The 24,114-nt window shown below is 39.5% G+C and overlaps 2 protein-coding genes across 5 annotated transcripts in view; one reads left to right on the top strand and one right to left on the bottom strand.

Annotated features, from left to right (window-relative positions):
* The window catches only part of DHRS3 (dehydrogenase/reductase 3), a 1,035,619-nt gene that overhangs the window by 335,121 nt on the left and 676,384 nt on the right, over positions 1–24,114 (top strand). The window lies entirely within an intron of this gene.
* PRDM2 (PR/SET domain 2) overlaps positions 1–24,114 on the bottom strand; it is a 116,716-nt gene that overhangs the window by 80,958 nt on the left and 11,644 nt on the right. For all 4 annotated transcript variants that reach the window (XM_050787825.1, XM_050787808.1, XM_050787799.1 and 1 more), the window contains exons 2-4: positions 17,308–17,425; positions 15,514–15,617; positions 3,126–3,278 (exon numbers count right to left, since the gene is read on the bottom strand). In XM_050787825.1, coding sequence (XP_050643782.1) covers positions 3,126–3,278; positions 15,514–15,617; positions 17,308–17,425 — 375 coding nt within the window. The remainder of the gene's footprint in view (positions 1–3,125; positions 3,279–15,513; positions 15,618–17,307; positions 17,426–24,114) is intronic.

Raw genomic sequence — 24,114 nt, 5'->3', positions numbered from 1 at the left:
AACAGCTAACTTTCAGGAATTTTAAATCGTTTGTAATCATATTACAAACAAAACCAGTGCTGAGATTTCCCAATTATCTGGGTGTAATAATAAGCTGAGAAGATACAGAGCCCACAGAGCATCACATGTAATTTCTTTAGAAAACCTAACCCACGGAACACTTAATCTAGAAGAATAGAGTTAAGATAATCACTAGTAAAAAATCTGAGAGGCTTTGTACATACTTGAGCAAATATCAAAGATCAAGACTGGGGGAAGTCTTCAAAAATCAGAACTATGTTATTTCGGACAAAGGTAAAAATAATAGTACTAGTATAGCTAGTTAACACTTGAGGACTTACACTGAACTAAGAACTGTTCACAGAACCTTTTATATATATAGGCTTGTTTAACCTTCACAACAAACTATGAAGCAGTTTTATTATTACCTCCATTTTATGGATGAGAAAACTAAGACACAGAGAGATCCTTCGCATGGTCACATATCTAGAAGCCAAAATTTGCTCACAAGACAGTCTGCTCCAGAGTCCCCACTCCTGACCGTGACACCATACCACCTTGTGAAAAATAACAGCAATCATTTATTAGCACTTACTAGGTGCTGGAGCTCTATCTGTATTCACCCATGCAATCATCACAACAACCCTATGAGGTCAATAACGTAATTACCGGTATCTTACAATGAGGGAATTGAGGAACAAAGAGGGACTTAGCTAAGGTTACAAAGCTAGTCAGGTCACACCTGCTTGCCTTGGGTCACAGCAAGTCAAGATCTAAAACAGGTAGTCTGGCCTCAGAGTTCACTCTCCCAACCACTATTCTATCTTGCTTCTCAGTGTTTCTGTGAATTTGCATCAGAGATGAACACATTTTAACTTGAAGTATAATGAAGGAATTGCAGTGTCCTAATATCTACATGAGCTTGCATGCCTTCAAAACTTCCTTCCTGCCGGGTACGGTGGCTCAAGGCTGTAATCCCAGCACTTTGGGAGGCCGAGGCGGATGGATCACGAGGTCAGGAGATTGAGACCATCCTGGCTAACATGGTGAAACCCCATCTCTACTAAAAATACAAAAAATTAGCCGGGCGTGGTGGCAGGCGCCTGTAGTCCCAGCTACTTGGGAGGCTGAGGCAGGGGAATGGCTTGAACCCAGGAGATAGAGCTTGTAGTGAGCCAAGATCATGCCACTGCACTCCAGCCTGGGTGACACAGCGACACTCGTGTCAAAAAAAAAAAAAAAATCTTCCTTCCTATGACCTTGTTGTCTCATATTCATCCCCTAGTGAGTATTTCATCTCCACTAAGATTCTACCTCACTGATTCAACCATATGTATTTCTCACTTTAAATACTTTTGAGAAACAGAATGCATTCTTGAATCCAACTTCAAACTCCAATATAAGAAAATTGTAGAGTAATACCTACTAGAAAAGCATGCTACTACGATCTAGCAGAATAAAAATTGAAAACAGGTTTTTAAAGTCCTAAATAAGAAAGTGCAACAAAAAATCTGCAGGGATTGGACACAAGGACCTGGGTATAAACGTGGTAAAAGTCAGTCTAGTTGGCTAACAATGTCAGGAAAGATGCAGCAAAATTAAACAGCTACAGGTTAACTAAACTTCCAGAAGGCCTATTGCCACTCCACTAACAAAACACAGCACACTGCAAAGCTGGCCACAATTTGAAATATGTGCTCATCAAAAGTGTTCAATTCCATGGAGATCATTTTTCTCGTAGACTATTCTCCAACGTATGACATTTTTAATGGAAGTGAATAAAGAGAAATTTGCCTTATAGCAATTTTGCCTATCTAATGCAAAAAGCAACAACCATCCATCTTAACAGGCTTGAAATTTTGCCTTAGAATATCTCCATGTATAATGTGAGGATCTGTCTTTTTTTTTTCTTTTTTGAGACGGAGTCTTGCTCTGTCGCCCAGGCTAGATTGCAATGGCATGATCTCGGCTCACTGCAACCTCTGCCTCCCGGGTTCACGCCCTTCTCCTGCCTCAGCCTCCCGAGAAGCTGGGACTACAGGCGCCCGCCACCATGCCTGGCTTATTTTTTGTTTTTAGTAGAGATGGGGTTTCACCGTATTAGCCAGGATGGTCTTGATCTCCTGACCTGATAATCTGCCCACCTGGGCCTCCCAAAAGTGCTGGGATTACAGGCGTGAGCCACCAAGTCTGGCCGGATTTGTCTTCTTAAAGAATGTGACCCATGAAAATGAGGGAGACATGGCCTTTGCTCCACGAAGAAACGCAGCAACACTCCACGTTTCCTCACATTCATGTCCCTGAATGTGCTCCATAACCTCATTACCAATCCTAAAACATGACTTTCTTCTTTTCAACAATTAATATCTCCAAGGAAAAATCTGGCAGAAGGAAGAAACATGTTCTGTTCAATTTCTATTCTCAGTAAAATTTAGGGAAAAGAAAATCTAATCCAAGGCTGCATTAATATCAAAGACTAACAATGTGTATTCAGTTAACACAGACCCACCATACCTACTGATAGTTTCTTACAGTTGGATAAATCTGCCAGACAGTTCCCAATGCCTCTGTGTCATCGGAGGAGGGAAGCAGCTGCCACATGCTTAACTCATCAGTATCTTTAAAGATGCACTGTGTAATTACTTAACACGATCTTCATGCTTTAGCTCCCTGACACACACGGCAACCATATATTAAAACACAGAATCTTGAGAGTGTGGATGAAGTACTTCCAAATATAATCCTTTCCAGGTCTGCAAAATCATTGTCAGTCACAACTAAGGACAGCATTAGAAAAACATAAGCAGGCCCAGGCATTGTGGCTTGTGCCGGTAATCCCAGCACTTTGGGAGGCTAAGGCAGGTAGATCGCTGAGCCCAGCAGTTTGAGACCAGCCTGGATAACATAGCAAAGCTCTGTCTTTACAAAAAATTCAAAACTTAGTCCTGGCTACTCAGGAGGTTGAAGTCCGAGGATCACCCAAGCCTGGGGAGGCTTAGGCTGCAGTGAGCTGTGATGGAGCCCCTACACTCCAGCCTGGGCAACAGAATGAGACCGTCTCAAAAAAAAAAAAAAGGAAAACATAAGCAGTGTAACTAACAGTAAATTAATTCTAACACTGTTACCTTTAAAGTTTTATAGTAAATGGCTCTGTTGATTTCCAGTGGGAATAAATTTTGCTCTTCTCCTGAGCAAGCCCAATTCACATATCGCAGCCAGTTTCCCTTCTCTGGATCAGTGGCATCAATGCACATCCATCCCAAATTTGGGTAATATACCTTGAAAATGGAGAAAAATAAAAAACTTTTGTTAAAATAGGAGTATCTTTAAAATGTTTCCATTTTTAACTTTTAAGGATAATTCTTTTTCATTATATGCAAGTACTCTATATAAAGCATTTCATAAAAACAAAACAAGCGACAGAGAAAAGACAAATTCAAGGTGAAAACTGGAATTCAAAAGTGTAATTCTCACTATTTTTCTACTTAGGCTTGTTTCCACCCGCCCCACCACCCCCCCACACACACACACACACACTCTTAAAGAGCTACAGTTAACATGCTTGATATCTCCAAATGCTTTACAAATATGTACACAGAGACAAATAACAACTATGCTCCGTAAAGTGTGACTTAGAAAGGAAAACAGCTTGCAGTGGTGTTCAGCAGCACAAAGATCCCAAGCTTTCTGGGTTGCTCCGCTAATCGAGTATGGCACCTGGCCCTGCCACGCTATACAATTCAGCAGGTCCCTTTCTGGCAGGGTTCACAGGGACTTCAGGAGTGAACAAGCATTGTGAACCAGGCACATGGGTGACAGGATATGATGCTTCTGCAAACTCAGCTGACCCTTAAAATAGACTCCATCCAAAGCATCTGCAAGGATGAAGGGGCAATGGAACAGACTCTGGGAAATATCAGTGGCCTTCAAAAAGAAAAGGACCAAAACTTTAACCCCTTTCAGGAGTCAAATCAAATCTCCTCTTGCAAGAAGCCTTCCCTTCTCACCCACACCAATTCCTCCCACAGAGGCTTCCAGCACTTATTTATCATCCTTCATTTTAAAAGAACATCTATTTGGCAACTATTTTTAACTTTAATTTTGTGTATACATGCATATATATATATATATATATATACACACATTTTCCCAAAACCAGTCTACAAAACACTCGAGTAGGCACTGAAACAGAACTGCAGAATCAACTGGCTGACAGACGTGCTGGGCAAAAGAAATGAGTCTTTTACTTTATTTTTAGGAAGAAAGGATATAATCTAGATGTTTCCATTTTTTCCTCATTATTCCCATCATTCATGCCTTCATCCCTCCCTTCCCCACATTAATCACCTTTCTTCACTGCACCTTTCCTTCTGGAACAAAGCTCCCACTCTGCCCACTGATAGTGAGGATGCTGCTCTTCTGGGCATGCCTGGGTGTCTAGGCCTGTGATTGCCAAGCGGCAGCATCCACCTTACTGGGCCCTAACACCGCCTTCTTCCTCTGGAAAGTCAAACATCAGGCATAATGCTACATGCCTGACATATTATCTCATTTAATCCTATGTAGCAGGCTTATTAGCTCTCCTTTCAACATGTGAAAATTGAGGCTCAAAAGTTAAATAACTTTCCCAAAGTCACCTGTTTAACTGTCATAAAGAAGGGCTTCAACTCAGATCTGCTTGTCTTCTATTTATCACTGCCTTCCTTGACCATCCTGGTTAACTGAACTACCAACATCTAATGAGCATCTACTGTGTAACAGGTACCATGCTAAAAGGTGCATTGTAGTTACTTTAATCACCATAGGCACCAAGGAGAGTATCTGTACACAGTAACTTACACAGACATTATTCCCCCATCTGCAATATCAGCTGCCCCTGGGCTCAGGGATAGTAAGTTTCACTTTAATTTATTGCAGTGATGACAGAGTCCCACTCACTCCCCACCCGAATACTGGCACAGCTACCAAGACTGATGAGACTGCAGAGACAAACACAGACAGAGTTGCCAAGAAAACCACACAGTTCACAAGGTAGCTGGAGTCTATCTACCTGCCTCAGGATAAAAATACAGGTTGTGCCAGAACTTCCTGGCTCTCAGGTCAATACAGCCATATGCAAAAAGCAAAGTGTTACAGTTGAGTAAATTTTTTATTCATACGTAACTCATTTTGTTTCAGAGGAGACTAAGGCATCTTCTAAGTCATACTGACTGATGTACAAAAAGGGAATAGTTGTTTTTGTAGAAAAAGATGACACTTCAATTTTTAGAAATAGGCCAAGAAGTAATTCACAAACAAATACACGTAGCCAAAACCTCGTAATAGTAAACTCAGTTAATAAAAAATAACTTGAAAGTTAAAACAGTTTTAACCTTTTAAATGGGCACACACAAAAAATTTTTCTTAAAGATAGGAAAGGGTGTGGAAAAAAACAGATATTCCCCCAAACACTGCTGATCAGAAAACAGATTGATTTTGGAAAGAATTTAGCAGTACCTGACCAAAAAAAAAAAAAAAAAAATCTTTAAAATATACACACACTAACCAGCACATACACTTGTAGGAATTCATTCTAATGAGATCATTGGACAACTGTACCCAGATGTATATACAAAAATGTTCACAGCAGTGTGGTTTACTGTAAATTGCTTCTAATTCATGGCTAAATGGAAAACAATATGGAATTAACTCAGTAAATTATGGTCCATCCATATAGCTGAAACCTAAGACACTAAAAAGTACTGTGGTACAAATGATTAATTAGATTATATGGCAAGATTTATTTCCTATTAGATATACCGATATACTTGAAAACTTTTTCCAATAAACATGCATTATTTCTGTAATTAGAAGAGAGCAAAGATAACCAGATGTTGTGGAAATACATTTATCAGCATAAAGGCATTCACAATACATTTGATTGAATAAAGCATTTATAGGCCAGGCATGGTGGCTCATGCCTTTAATCCCAGCACTTTGGGAGGCCGAGACAGGTGGATTATGAGGTCAGGAGATCAAGACCATCCTGGCTAACACGGCGAAACCCCGTCTCTACTAAAAATACAAAAAAATTAGCCAGGTGTGGTGGCAGGCACCTGTAGTCCCAGCTACTTGGGAGACTGAGGCAGGAGAATGGCGTGAACCCGGGGGGTGGAGCTTGCAGTGAACCGAGATCGCGCCACTGCACTCCAGCCTGGGCGACAGAGTGAAACTCTGTCTCAAAAAAAAAAAATAAATAAAAAATAAATAAAAAAGCATTTATAAAAAGTATTTTTAAAGTATGTCATTTTTGTTTTAAGTATATGAACACATGAATATGAAAAGAAAAATAATCTGAAACGAAATACATTAAAATGTCAGCAATGGTTTTCTCTGAGAAGGGGGATAATCTGTAATTTTTATTTTCTTTAATTTTCTATCTTTCCCCCACTGATTTGGTATATTCTACATGGTAAAAATGGGAGGAAGGTGGGAAAAGCAAGTTAGTCTTCTGAATGAAAACCTAAGTTTGAATGAAGGTAGCCAAAGGTCTGAATGGTCTGCTGAATGCTAAGCTAAAATCTTCCTCATCTTCCTCTTCCTCCACAGATATTTCTAAAAATCTTATAGCTTTCACATTTTTATTGAGAGTTCAACTTATGTTTAAGAAACTGAGATTAAAATGTGTTTTCATACAATTCCCATCTTACTTGGTCAAACCTTTGTTTCCAATCAAATTAATTTCAGTGATTGACACACCAACCCTATCTCCAAAATGTGACATAATTTTGCTTCCTCTAACTATCAATGAATAACTAATTTCCAGATCTTTATAAGGGCCAACAAATATTCAACTGACTTGATCCCAGAGAAATACTACCTTATAATCAATTATCTTTTTATTGATTTAGTCTATAAAACAGTCCTTTTTAAAAAGGCAAAGGTATCTAATTATGTACCATGAAAAATGAATTTTGACAAGTTAACTAACTTTCAAATTCAAACTCCCTACTTCGAAAGAACGAAGAAAGAGAGGGACCACTGAACCAAGCAGTGGGCTAGATGACTTACATGTTATTTAACTCTTTTAAGAATTTATAAAATAGGCCTGGCGTGATGCCTATAATCGCAGCACTTTGGGAGGCCGAGGCAGGTCGATCACCTGAGGTCAAGAGTTCGAGACCAGCCTGGCCAACATGGTGAAATCCTGTCTCTACTAAAAATACAAAAAATTAGCTGGGCATGGTGACAGGCACCTGTAATCCCAGCTACGCAGGAGGCTGATGCAGGACAATAGCTTGAACCTAGGAGGCGGGGGTTGCAGTGAGCTGAGATCGCCCCATTGCACTACAGCCTGGGCAACAAGAGCAAAAGCTCCGTCTCAAAAAAAAAAAAAAAAAAAGAATTTATAAAATAACTATGAAATATCACTAAGCTCCTTTATAAGTAAACAAACTTACGGAAGGTTGGTAACTTCAACAGGACAATTAAGTCACTAAAAATCACAGCCAGGATTCAAACCTGATCCCCTCATTTCTTCCTATGCCAAAATAAAACAGATATGCAGACAGGCAAGGAGTTCTCAGCTTGCCTTTCTATTTTCCCTCTTTCCAGACCCTTCTTTCCATCCCTAACCTCCCACAAGTTGGTCAGGCCCTACCTCCTTTCTGCCTCTACCACCTAACAGAGACTGAGTAGTAATTCTTGTCAAGCAGAATGTAATTTTCATACCACCCAATTTCCATTCAATTTAATCCAGTTATAAAATAGCTATAAAATAATCTAAATTCAAATTTTAGTACACGTGCCAATTTAAATACACATTCAAAATTAAATATTTTATGCTATATAGAGAAAGGTTTGCAAAGAACAAACCAAATTATTAGTTACCTCAGGGGATAGGAGTGAGGGTTATAACTTATAGCCTTCCTTATCATCTACCTATTACATGTATTAATTCAAATTTATAAATTAAAAAAAAATTCTGATTCAACTATTGCAAACATACCATCATTGGAATCCTCAACTGTTCACCTATAAGCACCTCACTCAATCAAAACTTACAGTAACCAGCTTATTTTGATAGAAACCACTCAGGAATTAGGACAAGGCAATGAAGAAACCTCCTCATACTATAGCAACTCCCATGTTGAGAGAAAATTTATCTTCACTCAAACCAGCTCTCCAAAGTTAGAGTCTACAGCAATAAAACCATTTCTGCTGGCTGTTCTCTGGATTTCCCTTCCACTGCACGTAACCTGGGGCTCTAACACGTGGAGACAGAATCTCTCTTGGAGACCTGAGCTCCCATTTCAGTGGGCCTTTGTCCGCACCTCCTGAGGCTCCTTTTCACATTTTCATTTTTCTGGGGATCTAGCTTGTTGAATTTCCAATGTTATAATCTACACCCTGCTTTGCACTTCCCCTGTCTGTTCCCAAAAGATAGGCAGGAGGTTCACATTTAACCTCCAACGAGTGCCCGTCGGTAAACCTTGACTCGGAGAACTTTTGGATGTCAGTTCTGGAATCTACACCCTTTCCCATTATTATTCCCATTTTCTTGGTTCAAAATACAGCCCATATCCTCTAACATTAGGGGAAAAAGCGATTCTAGGCAATAATTAAGAGATTACTGAATTGGTAATCTTTTTTTATTTCAACTCATATTTGTTAATGAGGAAAATATCTATAGCATCTATTTTAAAAAATCATTGATATGCAATAATTGTACTTACGGAGTACATGTGTTATTCTGATACATGCATAGCATGTGTAATAATCAAATTAGGGTATTTAAGGATATTCATCACCTCAAACATTTAATGGGTACAAACATCCAGGTAGATAGAAGGAATAAGGTCTACTTGGTTATATTTTTAAAAGAACTCTACAAAAAAAAAAATCATCATCCTCCAATCCAAGTGTTTTTCTTTGGTGTTCAGGTTCAACTAACATTAACTGAGCCAGAGATGTCTATATCAACTAATTTCATATACATTATCTAATTTGTAGTAAAACAAATCTGGTAGGAACTTATCCTCATTTAAAAGTAGGAATAAAGAAAAAAAAGATAATCTCACTTTGGTAAAAAAGTCTTTCAATGAAAGCCTTTTTAAAATAAAGGATTTTATTGACATTGCTACCTAGAAAATACTATACCTTCTTGGTATGTTCAAATTCCAGTTGTTTTTCAGTTACAGAATTAGACACCTGAAGGGTTTGCTGAAGATTGTAAAACTGACATCCTACAAAATTAACTTCCTGGTGACCACAGACAAAAATGAGTCTTCAGTATCAACTACTTCACTGCTCAGATGACTGTAGGAGATCCGAGACTTATTTTAAGAACTATTCTAATACTTCATTATATTCTAAAATGTTCTGAAAATACTAGAATAAGGGAAATAAAAGAGAATCTAACAGGTGACAGCACATTTTATTTCAATAAGCACACTTGTCAGAGCACATTTCCCAATATACAAGTGACTTTTATAGAGATCCTAAAACACAAATTTAAAAAATAAATAGCTTGGCCTCTCAAGCCCTTGAAGCCGCACTAACAGAGCCTCTCTTTTAAAATTAGACTGACTAGATTTTATACCACAAGTAGACAAATATTCTGGAAAATCTCCCGACAACAAATGCACAATGAATGTTAACTGGTTCACAGTAGGCACCCAATGAACAGCCACTGGACAAATAATTTATTTTCACTCTTAAATCAGAAGTTCTATCTATGAACCATAGATGTTTAAGAATCCCATATAATCCTATAGGTAACATGAAAAATTTTGTGTACATATGTGCATTTGTGTGTTTTCTGGGGAGATTCTCAAAAGGGTCCACAACACAAAAAAGTGTTAAGTCTCTGGGCTTTGCTAACAGGAAGAAGACTGAATAATCAACCAAGAAACGGGCTCCTGGCCTGATTCCAGGACTAATATTCTAAGAATATTATTTTTAAAAAGGCCTTTATTTTAAAAAGGCTTTCATTGAAACACTTTTTTACCAAAGTGAGATCATCTTTTTTAAATTTATTCCTACTTTTAAATGACAGTAAGTTCCTAATAGATTTGTTAGGAACTTCATGAAGGCACGTAGAACTCAGATTTCTCTCCTGTGGAAAGATCTAGGTCATTTCTAGTATTCCTTTATTCCACAAATAAAAATTTCCGTGAGGTATTACCAGTAGTTTATAACACCACAGGCCGGGCGCGGTGGCTCAAGCCTGTAATCCCAGCACTTTGGGAGGCCGAGACGGGCGGATCACGAGGTCAGGAGATCGAGACCATCCTGGCTAACACGGTGAAACCCTGTCTCTACTAAAAAATACAAAAAAACTAGCCGGGTGAGGTGGCGGGCGCCTGTAGTCCCAGCTACTCAGGAGGCTGAGGCAGGAGAATGGCGTGAACCCGGGAGGCGGAGCTTGCAGTGAGCTGAGATCCGGCCACAGCACTCCAGCCTGGGTGACAGAGCGAGACTCCGTCTCAAAAATAAAATAAAATAAAATAAAATATAACACCACAAACATTTTATGCCCAGCATGGTGTTGAAGAACTTAGGACAGTGCCTGGTACGCGCTAAAAGTTTAATAGGGGTTAAATGAATGAATAAACAAACTCTCAAAGAGAATTTTTTTTTTTGCACCAGACCAAGCTGCCAATCTGAGTACCTGTTCAAGTTAACCTGTTCAAAAAGATCACTTAATTCTCTGTACTTCAATGTCCTCATCTGTCCTGCAGCTCCTGAGAGAAGAGGAATGTAATTGACTCATCTATTTCTATGACAACCAATTCTACAGCCATCCCACCTTTAATTACTTTGTTCAAAACCTATGCACTGCTATTAACCACTCAGCTTCTCAGCAAACCTGAAACCAGACATCACCACATTCACTCCTACTGCTACTCTTCCCGACACATCAAGACCAAGGCTGAGCAAACTTTCTGTAAAGGGCCACACACAAATATCTGCAGTTTTGCAGGCCATTTGGTCTCCATCACCACTGCTCAACTCTGCAATTATGGGGCAAAAGAAGCCGTACGTAATATTTAGATGAATGACCATAGCTGTGTTCCAATAAAACTTTACTCATGAACTGAAATTTGAATTTTATATAATTTTCATATGTCACAAAACGTTTTTATTTTTCCCAACCATTTAAAAATGTAAAAATCATTCTTAGCTCCAGCGCTGAAATAAACAGGTGGCAGGTTAGATTTCCTTAGTGATCCAAACCTTTTCCCACTGCTAAAAAGCAGCACTGAGAGCTGAAAAGTACTTTCTGAAGAAAGGTTCTGCAGAATCAGCTGGCTGACTTCTCTCTCTTCTTCTTGCTTGCAATTTTAACTTACAAAGAATTTGAAATCAGAAGAACTGAGATAGCGAGGACTATAAAACTCACCTGTTAATATTTAATCATAGCAGCGCTGACTGATAAAAAATGTTTACATATCTTTTAAAAATTACATTAAAGTCTTCTCATTACACACAGACAATTTCTCTATCAATCTTAACTGACATGGAATTTTACTTTCTTCCCTCTATCCTCCTGACCTCAAAATTTGTTGCCTGAATGAATAAAATGCAAATATTAATAGAAGCAGTGACCACTGGTCTTCCTCTATAAAAAATGATATTTTTAACTATATAATATTAAAAAGATTAACAATACTGGATTTTAAAAGGCTGGCAAGAAACATATACCCTTGGTGGTTGTATAAATAATTAATAGTACAATCCTTCTGGAGGGAAAACGTTTGGCAAAATTTATAAAAAGTTAAAATGTATATAACTTTTTGACAACATTTATACTTCTAGAAATTTAAGAAAACAGACAAGTCAACACATATTTATATACAGTGAGTTTTATACTTTGAAGAATTATTTATAATCATAAAAACATTAAAATAATTTAAACGTCCAACATAAGGCTTGGTTAAATAAATCATGAATGGTATACAATGAAATTCTGGGTAGGCGTAGGAATAATGATGTAAATAATCCAGGTGCAGTGGCTCGCACCTGTAATCCCAGCACTTTGGAAGGCTGAGACGGGCAGATCGCTTGAGCCCATGAGCCCGTGAGTTCAAGACCAGCCTGGGCAATATGGTGAAACTCCATCTCTACCAAAAATACAAAAATTAGCTGAGCATAGTGGCACAGGCCTGTCCCAGCTACTCGGGAGGCTGAGACAGGAAGACCACTTGAGCCCAGGAGGCAGAGGATGAGCTGTGAACATGCCACTGCATTTCAGCCTGGGCAACAGAGCAAGACCCTGTCTCAAAAAAAAAAAAAGGAAGGGAGGGAGGGAGGGGAGGGAGGGAAAGAAACAATAACGTAAATAAGTAGTCCACATAGATATGTCCACAAGATACTGAAAGAAAAAAAAGCATTATAAACTGCATGTACTGTTTGATCTCAATTGTAAAAATTTCTACATACGGGTTGTAAATGTACCAGTGTATATGTGAGGCTGAAAACAGAGAAGCAGCGAAGCAAGGAGTTAAAAGAACGTTCAGGAAGATGTTCACAGTGGTTGCGCCTGGATGGTAGGAGTTTCAATGATGTTTATGTTCTTGTATATATTTTTCTGTATTGTTTCTATTATGTTGCAGTGAGCATGTATTAATTTTAAAATTTAAAAGATTTATTAGAACATATAACACAAAGAGTGACCGCTAATGTAAACTGTGGACTTTGGGTAATAACGACGTGTCAATGCGGGTTCATAGGCTGACAAAGGCCCCACTCTGCCGCAGGAGGTTGATAGTGGGGAAGGCAGTGCATGTGTGGGGACAGCGGGTATTTGGGAACTATCTGTACTGTTTGCTCAATTTTGCCGTGAACCTAAAACTGCACCAAAAAAAAAAGAAGTGTATTAAAAAAAAAAAACAAAGCTTACTAAAATAATTCTTATCCAAGCAATTCTAAAGTTCTGTTAATTAGAAGCAATTTGAGTCCCATAAAAGTACATCTAAAAGGCTTTTATCAGAGGTGGTTTTAAAATACAGCAGATTCCTCGGCGCGGATGGGGAGAGTCAAGAGAACGAAAACACCAAGTCCTGAGCGCCAGCTAGCTGGTGGCTCCCTGCCAGAAACCCATCGAAGAACGCGCTCTCCTTGTGAGAACCTATTTTGTGCATTCACCCTGAGGATACTCTACTGTTCCTCTCCTGTTATTTCTGATTTAACAGAATGTTTTCAGTGAAAGCTTAGAGAACTTAAGACTGGGTTAGATAATCAAGGGCTCAAGGAGAGCAATTTAACACTTTGTCTTAGATTAGCTTCAAGATGGAATTCTGGCTGGGGTCTAAGACCCTGCTGCTAAAAGATAAGATGGTCTTAGGGGATTTGATGGAAGAACAAATACCCAAGATGAGATTCTGATGATAAGCCATTCCTGTTACATTAATACAAGGCATTCTGATGCAGGTCTGAGGGTAAGAGCAGAGTTGGAATAAATTAATGGGAAACTACTAAGTCTTACCTCAATGTTCATTTTATTCTTTCTAAGAAATATTTACATTATAATTTATACTTCCTTTGCCATATACACACTTACACATGTATGTCACATCTATTGACTTTTATTTTAACAGAGCAAAAGGCTTACAGGTTTCTATGGCAAATGTATACTTTGTAGTCAGAACTACTTGAATGAGTTTTTTTTAATTGCAGGAAGACAAAAGCCACCCTTGATAAGAACTAGGATTCTTATCAAGGATTTGCAAACTCTAGTAGTACAGTATATAAGAAGTATCTTACATTAACAATGGGATGTTAACAGGTTTATAGAAGAAATTCTAATAAGTCATGGTTCCAAATTCTCAACAACTATCGAGTCATACTATGTATGAATCTCAATGCAAATGAAGCTTAATTTACAAAAAGGACTATTAATAAATGATACGATATGCCCAACAATATCAAGTTGTTACATGGGATAAAATAGGTACTACTAACTTAAGTTTAATATTGATGGCACTTGTTCAAGATTAGTGTTATAAACACAGCACTAGAGTAAGCAGTTTCTGGTTCCTTGACATTATTCTCACTAAACGTAGTGCTAAACCTGGTGAGCAAATTTGTTACTTTCCCTTGGGAAACATCTAAAATTAAAAATGCAGTTTATTTGGGAGAATAATTTTGTGTCCAAGACATTTTTAATCACGCAGGCATTATCTTAACATTTTTTGGCCAGGCAGCTTTTCTACAAACACAGAACTCTTACACCTCAAAAGTGGTGAAATAACAGAATGCAATGACTCTTGTGGTAAATCCTCATTTCCTAAGACACCCCCCTTTAAGAGTCAGAAGATACATTATAACAAATTCATAAGAAACAAAGAACTCAAAATTATTGGGAGAAACTGTCGGATTTTTTGAGTTGGGAAACAGCTTAGAGCATGAAGAAAAATAGCAGCGTACCTCAACCATACAAATGCCACAGAACTTCTTGATGAAAAGTGTCCACACATTTCCTAGCCATATTTTATTTTTAGGCTTTTATATGTTAATGTGTAAAAAACAGATGTGATTCAATTTCAGACAATCTAATAGGAATGCTTTTCCTCACCAGCCAAAAACTTAACTTGTTTTGAAAAGGAGTCACACCATGGAGCTCCTTTAAGAATTCAGGGGGCTTCCAGGGGGCACTGACTTGAACTAAATTCATCACAAATGCTGAATTCCTATGCAATACCCCAGGGAACAACAAAAGCAACAATGACAAATTTGATCTTCACAACTATCCTAGGAGATATCTTTTATCTCTGTTTTTTAAATTGAGGGTTTTCTAGCCCAGAGGTTATATACCCTGCTCCAAGTCACAAAGCTAGAGGTAGGATTTGAACTCAGGCAATGCAATGAAAACCTTAACTGCCTCCCAGTGAGGCAGGGAGAGATGCATTCTAGTTCTGCATCTACAGGCCTCTCGAGTGGAGGCCCACAGAGAAGGAGAGCTCAGCTCTGTCTCCTGACTGCTTCCCCTCTCAAAGGAGCATGCAGATGCCCTGCTGTCTTCCAGGATTGCTCAGAAAACATGAAATTAATAGATGAAAAACTCCTGAAAAATTACAAGCGCTATATATGAGCCATATGCTAAATATATCCAACTCTGAATCTCCTAGCAACACCGAAATTACTTTCTAAAATATAGAGAAGAACCTAACAGTGCTTTCTTTGCAGCCACCATAGTGTCTTTTATGGGGTTTATCTGGAAGCCTGTGAAGTGACAAACCATTGAACAGGAAGTCAAAGTCTTAGTTGCAAAGCAAAACACCTTGGACACGGCAATATAAAACATGGATTTGACATTTATTGTTGAGGACAGCCAAGCAGTTTCAAAATACAAAAGCATATATAAATAGCAGTCTGTATCCAGGGAAACACATTTTCTCTTTAATAAAAATATTCTTGATTTTAAAGAACACATTAAAATGATTGTTTTAATTTCAAAATGTCAAATTCTGAGAGAACAGAATAATTATTTCATAAAACTCTGAAAAACAAAGAATCAGAATTACTTCTTACCTCCCACATGTATACATTATTCTTAACCTGAGATCTTTTTTTCTTATCACCAACAAATGGCCCAAATTTTTTGCCTTTTAAAATTGGTTTAGTGGCCCAGACACCTAGAAAATAAAATCAGTATTTTTATAATGTATCATGGTTATTTTAAAGATTGAAACCATTAAAATCAATTAAGTTTCACAAAATAGGTAAAAGGCTAGACTGCCTAAATCAAGCTAATGTTAAATAGCCTGAGATCAAGTTAAATTAAGTCAAGTCCTCAATGGGGATTTTTATTTTTCTTCTTTATACTCTTCTGTTCTATAAAGAACCTACATTGTTTTATAATTAGAAGAAAATGTTGTATATATTTTTTAATGTTTTACATGTAACACTACCCATACAGTAGGATCACAAATACTTGAATAACAGTCACAACAACTGAAGAGAAAAAATATTGGAATGGAGTGAAACTACAACTGATTTTTAAACTCCTCTGTCTGCTTGTCTGTAAAGTTCAAATTGTCCCTAATGAACATGACTTGTTCTTTTAAAGGGTTAGAAATATAGTTTTATGAATAAATATTTTTGAAGTTCATTTGCTTAAAGTGGAAAACGCTTTCCTGCCTAAGCTTCCTGAAAACTTAGCTACTGGAATGGCTCACTTTTCAGTTTCTAACAGCCAAAATAGCTGTTCATCCACAGTATTCTTAGGGTTATTTCTATTTACTATGCACTGACCGTAACAGAAAGAGATTTAATGAGCAAGCAGGCAGTGAAATGGCAGGAGTCTGGCCCAGCAGTCAACAAACTGGCACACAGCAGCACCTCAGATTGGTTCCCTCACCTTTTGGCTTCAGTTTCCTCATATACGGAATGGGGGGTAAAGGCTGGGCCGGTCCTATCCTGCTAGGATGTACAAATCCCACTTTTCTGTAAGTCTGCTATGAACTGCATTTGACAACAACACTAACAATCAATTAGTTGAGCTATAAAATCAACCACTTTCATTTGAACAATATATTCAAACTGCTCAATGAATAAGTTTCCAATGAGAATTTTTAAAAGCATGTGTTAAAATTTTTTCACACACGTGTACATATAAATTGGAGTATCGGAAGTACATCTAAAAAAAAGAAACAGGGATATAAATATGATGTATTCCAAGACTGTATTTTGACTAAAGTTTTACAATTCACTTCCTTAGCCTTCTGTCTAAAGATTAGGCCACAAAAAGACCAAACACACACAAGCTTGGTTTGTGTTCAAGGAGAAATCCCAGCCAGAAGAATTTAGATACACTCACAGCATGTCATTCATTCAAGTATCTACTGAGGGTCCACAAAGTGTCTGGTACTGGAGGCACAAAGATACATAAGAAATAAAGGCACAAGAAACAACAGGGCCAAGTGTAAAAATAATTACAAAACAATGAAGTGAATATAATGGCACAATCACGCTCATCATGGTGAAATCAGAGAGAAGGGAACAACACATTCTGTGGGGCGAGGTTCAGCAACGAGACTCATAGGAGGAGGACACTTGGGCAAGTAAAGAAGGATGGGACGTGTGTGTGTGTGTGTGTGTGTGTGTGTGTGTGTGTGTGTGTGTGTTTTCCCAGTTTTATTTTTATAACCCATGTCCAACCTGGATTCTTGACTGGAAAATGCATCAACACCATAAAATCTTCTAGGTCAAGGGTAAATCCGCTGCTTTTATGGTGTGCTCCCTACCTGACATGCCCCTGCAGGAAGCCGCACTGCCACCTGCTCTTTACTGCCTGACTTGCTCCGGGACAGGAGGAGTACTCACCAATCCGGGTCTTGTCAACAGCAGAAGGGAAAAGCCTCACTTCCTCCGGAAGTCCTCGCAGCACATGTTCGGGTACCTCAGCCAGGGTCTCGGTGGCCACCGCAGGCTCAGTAGTGTTCTGCAAGTCAAGAAATAGAAGGATCATAGCAAAAGAAAGAAAACCCAAATCGTGGGGTTGTTTTTTTTTCTGGTTCAATAAGCAAATATGCAAAAATGTAATCAAAACCTGAAGCTGGCAAGCCAGACCAAAACGATGATGTCAAGCATTTGAGGAGCTGCTTTGATGCTTGTTTGTAACTGTCCAAAGGAAACCACTGCAGCCTTCAAGCATGTCTGTGTTACTCTATTTTGTTCCAGCCACCTGTGGCCATTTGCAAAACATGATAATCTCTGGCACCATACTGCTTTAAACTCAAATAGAATCTGGCAGCAAAATATAGCATAAGCTTACTTCTAAATCAAAGGCTACCATCAGTACCTTAGCACATTTAAAAAATAAAAACCAACACTGCCCACTTCAATGAATGCTTTCAGCACACACCACAAAGGCTACTGGGGCCCTCCAACCCTGCCCCATCCATGTTGCCCTCCAGCAACAACCCCTAACTGGATGGGGCCTGAATATTCCATTCCAGAACACGACAACTTATTGTGGTCCCTCACTACAAGTGCCACCTCTCCAGGAAACAGTAATTTACCGCTGTTCACCAAGTCACTAAACAGCAAAATCACCAGGATATCACCGAGTTGCTAAGAAACAGAGAATTTTTTTAAATTACTTTTCAAAGTTCATGCTGGAATTCATAATCTTAAGAAAAGATTACTATTAGGTACGTATGTAAGGAAGGGAGAGATTTGAGCCAACTGGCAGAATATGACTGTTATTTTTTGATAACTTTCAAATCAAAGGAACACCAAGGGTCTAGTAACCGGTACATCATATATCCTACGGAGCTGATGTGCTTATCCAGTCTAACTGATGTGCGTATCACAGCACTGCTAAGAATGATAGGCTTTGTAGTCTGAGTGTGTTTCATTTCACTGCACAGGGAAACATTTCTCCAGAACTTTTAAAGGAACCAACATAAGCAAAAGTAAACCCCCAAACAAAAAAGATCAATTTTTCCGACAACAATGAAGCTCTTGTCGTCCTCAAGAATATATGTACAAAGAAAAGAATATCATCCAAACTGGTATACTCTCAGCATTTCAATTTTTGGTTTATTAATTATCAACAGTCTACTTCAAGAGAAATAAATCTCACAGTCACAAACATGGTCATCTACTCTCTGGCCTGCTTCAAGCTGGAGAGCCCAAGACAGGGCATCTAGAGACAGGTTCGTCTCTCGTGCAGAGCCGAGCCAAATGAGCCTACACTTCAGACACATAAATGCTTTGTTCCTGCTTGATTTACACCTTTGTCCCAACAATATCCCCGAAACATTTTCAAAACAGAAGATAGCCAATTAGCCCCAGAAAATGGTCTTACTGGTACTTCCAATTAGCTAAATTGTGAATAAATTAACTACAGACATTTTTCACTTCTAAATATAGTGTCCCCGTTTTTAAATTCTTAATCTATAAGCTGGATTTTTGGAAACGTGAACAATTTATTTCCAAAGAGGGAAAAGGTATTACATTGGTAGTTGCCATTGGCATCCTAAGCTACATAATGATTATTTCCTAACACTGATAAAGTAAGTGACATTAACAAATATTAGCCAGAGTGATGTCCTATCAGTACTGGCCATTTAGTAAAGTAAAAGGGGGTCTTCTTCTTCCGTCTCAGTTGGGACCCTAGGCAAACACGCAGCACCATTTATTCTCCCCAGAAGCACAGCCGATTTCAAAAGTCACCGTGTCTGCTAACCTAAACGGATACTTCCAGGCACTTTCACAGTGATTCTAATGACAACTTCATATTTACTGAGAACTTCCTTGCTCAAGGCACTGTGCTGTCTTACGTGCTGGGGAGAATTTACTCCAAATAGCCCAAGAAACAGGTGTTATCAGTGTCTCCCCCTCTCCACACAGAGCAGGGAATTAGAGCTTACGGACGTTGCTTAAATGGCTCAAAGCCTGGATCTGAACCCGTATCTGTCCGATCTGAGTGCCTATGGTCAGTCCTAACCATCATGGAGTTTTCACTTAAGATTCTGCTGGAATATCATCTAAGAACCTCTGCCCTAAAACTTCCAGATTTCCATGGAAATGTCAGCAGGAGATGGTGCTTAAGGCAGGAATGGTCATTCCCATAGGAAATGTGTAACTTCAAGTTGGAGATCACGTGTATTAAAATTTCTGAAGCACCCGAGAACATAAAAGGACCTCAGCAGAGAGGCCATGGGAAAAAGAAATACCAAAAAATCCTATGCATTTGTTTATCTGTTTTAAGTCAACCCATTATTTTTTGTCTTTTTTTTTCTTTTAAATTACTCTTTTATTCCACCTCTTGTCCCAGTAGACCCATTGGTTTTCCTTTGGGACTCACACACCCAGTAGAGGAAAGCTTTTTCTGTTATTGTCGTATCCTTCACACTACAAAAGGACCGAACTACAAGAGGAGCACCTCAGCTCACAGCAGCACAACCCAGACACTGGGCAGCCCCAGGGCCGGCCCTCTCTTCCACCCACACCCCCACTGGGCTCTCCATGGCCGTGGCTATGGCTGCAAACTGTCTAGAACATTTCTAGAAAATCAATGATTTGAGGAGTAGAAAGTACACTGGACTTCCTGAATAGTCCAGTCTACTAGTAAATAGTCCAGTCTACTAGAAAGTAGGCTGGACTTCCTAAATAGAACCACCCTCTTTTCTTGCTTGGTTCTCCTTCATAGCTCTTACCACAGTTTTAAATGCTTATTTGTACAGCTCTGTGTTTACTGTGTGCCTCCTCTGTGAGACTGCAGTGAAGACAGATGGTATCTATCTTATTCAATGTTGTGTTCCCCCAGCTTAGCAGTAGATTTCAAATGTTTGTTGTCACTTAAATACTTGAATGAGTGCATGGCTCTTTGTAAGCTAACTTAAAGCTTTTTCTAAAAAGGGGGATAGAAATAAATAAAAGAGCAGGGTCATCTATCAGGAAGTATCTTCTCCACATGAGCCTGAATTTCTTGAATTTGAGGTAGGTATTCTTCTGGATCAATATAAGAACCCTTTTTTAGAAAATGTGGTATGCCATTAATTCCAAGCAATCAATATACAAGTAAACCTTAGGAACAAAGGAATGTTTTCAAAAAGTTCTCTCCCCTACATACTCATAAACTGGGATCTCTTCTTGGTATATATCCTGATAGGATTAGATGTAATATTATATCTAAATGGGTTCATCTTGATTCTTACACTAAAGAATCACAATTTGATCCTGGCACTATTTCCCAGATTGATCTTGTCTAAAATAAATTGCACCATCTACTCTATATATTTATTTATATATTTCCGAATCCTGCTATGGGCCAGGCAATGTTCTAGGCAGCACACTTGTCTCAACAAGGCATCACTCTGGTGAGAAATAGAAACAAAATTAAACACATACATACAACGGCTGATGCCCTGTAGAAAACTCAAGCACAAAAAAGGGGACACATGCCTTCTGATCAATGGCGAATAAAAAAAAGAGGGGAATGTCGGGTGCAATGGCTCACGCCTGTGATCCCAACACTTTGGAAGGCCAAGGCAGGCAGATTACCTGAGGTCAGGAGTTCGAGACCAGCCTGGCCAACATGGTGAAACCCTGTCTCTACTAAAAATACAAAAATTAGCTAGGCGTGGTGGTGGGCGCCTGTAATCCCAGCTACTCAGAAGGCTGAGGCAAGAGAACGGCTTGAGCCCGGGAGGCAGAGGTTGCAGTGAGCCGAGATCGTGCCACTGCACTCTAGCCTGGCTGACAGAGCGAGACTCTCTCAAAAAAAAAAAAAAAAAAACAGGAAACACAGTCACGGAGTCATGGAATAGGGATGGGGATGCCTTTTCAGACAGACAGGTGAGGCCTCTCCAGAATTAGAAAGGAAATCTGTGACAATATCGGGGAAACATGCCAGGAAAGGAAAACAGCCAGGACCAAATCTCAAATTAAGAGGAAAAGCAGTATCTGGGCAAAAAGACCAATGTGTCCAGAGCAGAGAAGTTGGGAGAAGCAGCTAGAACTGAGGCAGGAGGGGCAGGCAGGGGTAAGGCCTCTGAGAAACACTCATCGCCATTCACTCGTCTACCCATTCACGGAGTAGAAGTCATCAAGCAGAGAGCAGAGAGCAGATCGCAAGCTCTGCAAGGCACCCCAACTGCTGGCGTTCCCAGCACACCCCATCCTTGCTGCCCCTGAATAGAAGTATGTTCCTGTCTTATGGGTTTTTAACACTGATTACTGTGATATGAAAGAAGCTAAAGGACTTCTCTGCTTCCCTGTTAGTTGACCTCAATGAGGACTCATTATTTGACTGCTTAATGAAGTACAGTCTTTAAACATGTATCAGTGAACAGATCTGGAACAATAAGTATTAAATTTAACATGTTAAATTTAAGTCAATTTAATGTCATTTAGTTATTAACTATTAATTGATCTCATTAATTCGATGTTTCCAACTTCCTACCTCAAACTCAAAGAAAGTCACTACTCGCTTCTCTTCCCCCAATTAATCGCCAAAGCCTCCCTCCTTCATTCAGCCCATTCGTCAGACACTAACACATACTCCCTGAGTGTCTGCTCAGAGCTAGCACCATGCTAGGTGGTAAGGATCAAGGACCCCCTCCTCATGAAGTCCACTGGCTAGAGAAAGAACTTCTCTGTTCCTGCTCCCTGAGATAAGAAACCTTAGAGAGATTTTGATTCATGAGGTTTGACCTTGCTAGGGAGCCTCTGAAGGGCCTTTCTACTGCTTTCCTGATACATTTCCTCTGACCCAGGATGACCTTCCCATGCTGGACGGGGTGAGGAGCTTAGGGAGTACAACATGTATTCCATCCTCCGGGCCAAGATCTGTGCTAAGCACTTTACATGCATTACCTCATTTAATCCTCACAACAATAACAATCACAACTAACACAGATGGAGCGTTGGAGATACGTCAGACACAATTCCAAGCACTTATCACCTCACTTAATCTGCACACTACCAATTGCTATAGGTACTTTTATGATCCCCATGTTACAGATGAAACTAAACCTTGCCCATAGTCACAGCCAGCAGGTGGCAGAGCTAGGTAATTTCAATCCAGACAATCTGGCTTCAGGGTCTGGATTCTCAAATACCATGCCACAGAGCAGCCCTGCTGAGTAACTTTCCCAAGCTGCATAGTTTTAAAGTAGTGGAGCCAAGATAAAATCCAGACAGATTCCAGAGTCTACATTCTAACCACCAACCCAGTGGTATCTCATACCTCACAGTCCATGGACACCTGAGAATTCCCTTTCTGGGGCCCACAAGGTCAGAGCTATTGCTATAACAACACTAAAATGTTGTCTGCCTTTTTCACTCTCAGGTGTGTAGAGTGGAGTTTTCTGGAGGCTATTGTATGTGAAAATGTCATCATTCTGGTGGTTCATGAAATGTGTGATTGCTTAATCTTATGTTTTAACTTTTTCTGATTTACCAATAAGGCCTGTAGTCTAACTAGCATTATTATACCAAATCAATTTCCCAGCTTTCATATTGTCCTAAAGCTTTGTAAGATGTTACTGCTAAAAACGGCTGGGTAAAGAGTACACAGGACTTGGGCCGGGCGCGGTGGCTCATGCCTGTAATCCCCGCACTTTGGGAGGCCGAGGTGGGCAGATCACTTGAGGTCAGGAGTTCGAGACCAGCCTGGCCAACATGGTGAAACCCTATCTCTACTAAAAAAACAAAAACTAGCCGAGCGTGGTGGCACATGCCTGTAATCCCAGCTAATCAGGAGGCTGAGGCAGGAGAATCACTTGAACCCGGGAGGCAGAAGTTGCAGTGAGCCAAGGTTATGCCACTGTACTCCGGGGGGATAGAGCAAGACTCCTTCTCAAAAATAAGTAAGAGTACACAGGACTCTCTACACTATTCTTACAACTTCATGTGGATCTATAACGATTTCAAAATAATTTATTATAATTTCCAATATGGTAAACATCCATAGATACAACAAACATCATCAAAAAGCTCGAGCTGCTGCTGCACTAAGACCGCCTCCAGTCTTCCATCGTACCTCCCCTCTCAGGGCTGAGAAGCAGAAGATAGGACCGATTCCTAGAGACCAAACCTACAAGAGTGGAGGGAGGCAGCGGGGGCTTAATCCACACATTCATGTCCTACGTTCTCCCCTTCCTGGGTACCTCCCCACTTCCTGAGTACAACTGTTAACATTAAAAACTACAAGAGTTACAACTATAAGCTTTCTCCCCTCTTCCTCCTTGTTCCTTTTTCTCCCTCTATGCCCTGCAATATCTTTTATATCTTTTTCTTCCATACTTTGTTATACGTATTTTCCCTCAAAAATAAGCCATGAACTTTGGAAGGTAGAGGCGGGTGGATCACGAGGTCAGGAGATCGAGATCATCCTGGCCAACATGGTGAAAGCCCGTCTCTACTAAAAATACAAAAATTAGCTGAGCATGGTGGTGCACGCCTGTAGTCTCAGCTACTCGGGAGGCTGAGGCAGGAGAATCGCTTGAACCCAGGAGGCGGAGGTTGCAGTGAGCCGAGATCGCGCCACTGCACTTCAACCTGGGCGACAGAGCGAGACTGTCTAAAAAATAAAAATAATAATTTTTAAAAAGCCATGAAAATGAATTTCTATAACTTTCTACATCAACGCACATTTGAAAAGAGAGTGAGCAGTGT

This window comes from Macaca thibetana, chromosome 1, assembly GCF_024542745.1.
Source record: "Macaca thibetana thibetana isolate TM-01 chromosome 1, ASM2454274v1, whole genome shotgun sequence".
In the NCBI taxonomy this organism is placed as follows: Eukaryota; Metazoa; Chordata; class Mammalia; order Primates; family Cercopithecidae; genus Macaca; species Macaca thibetana.
The sequence above is the reverse complement of the archived record's forward strand: the minus strand, read 5'-3'. Positions and strand labels throughout refer to the sequence as shown.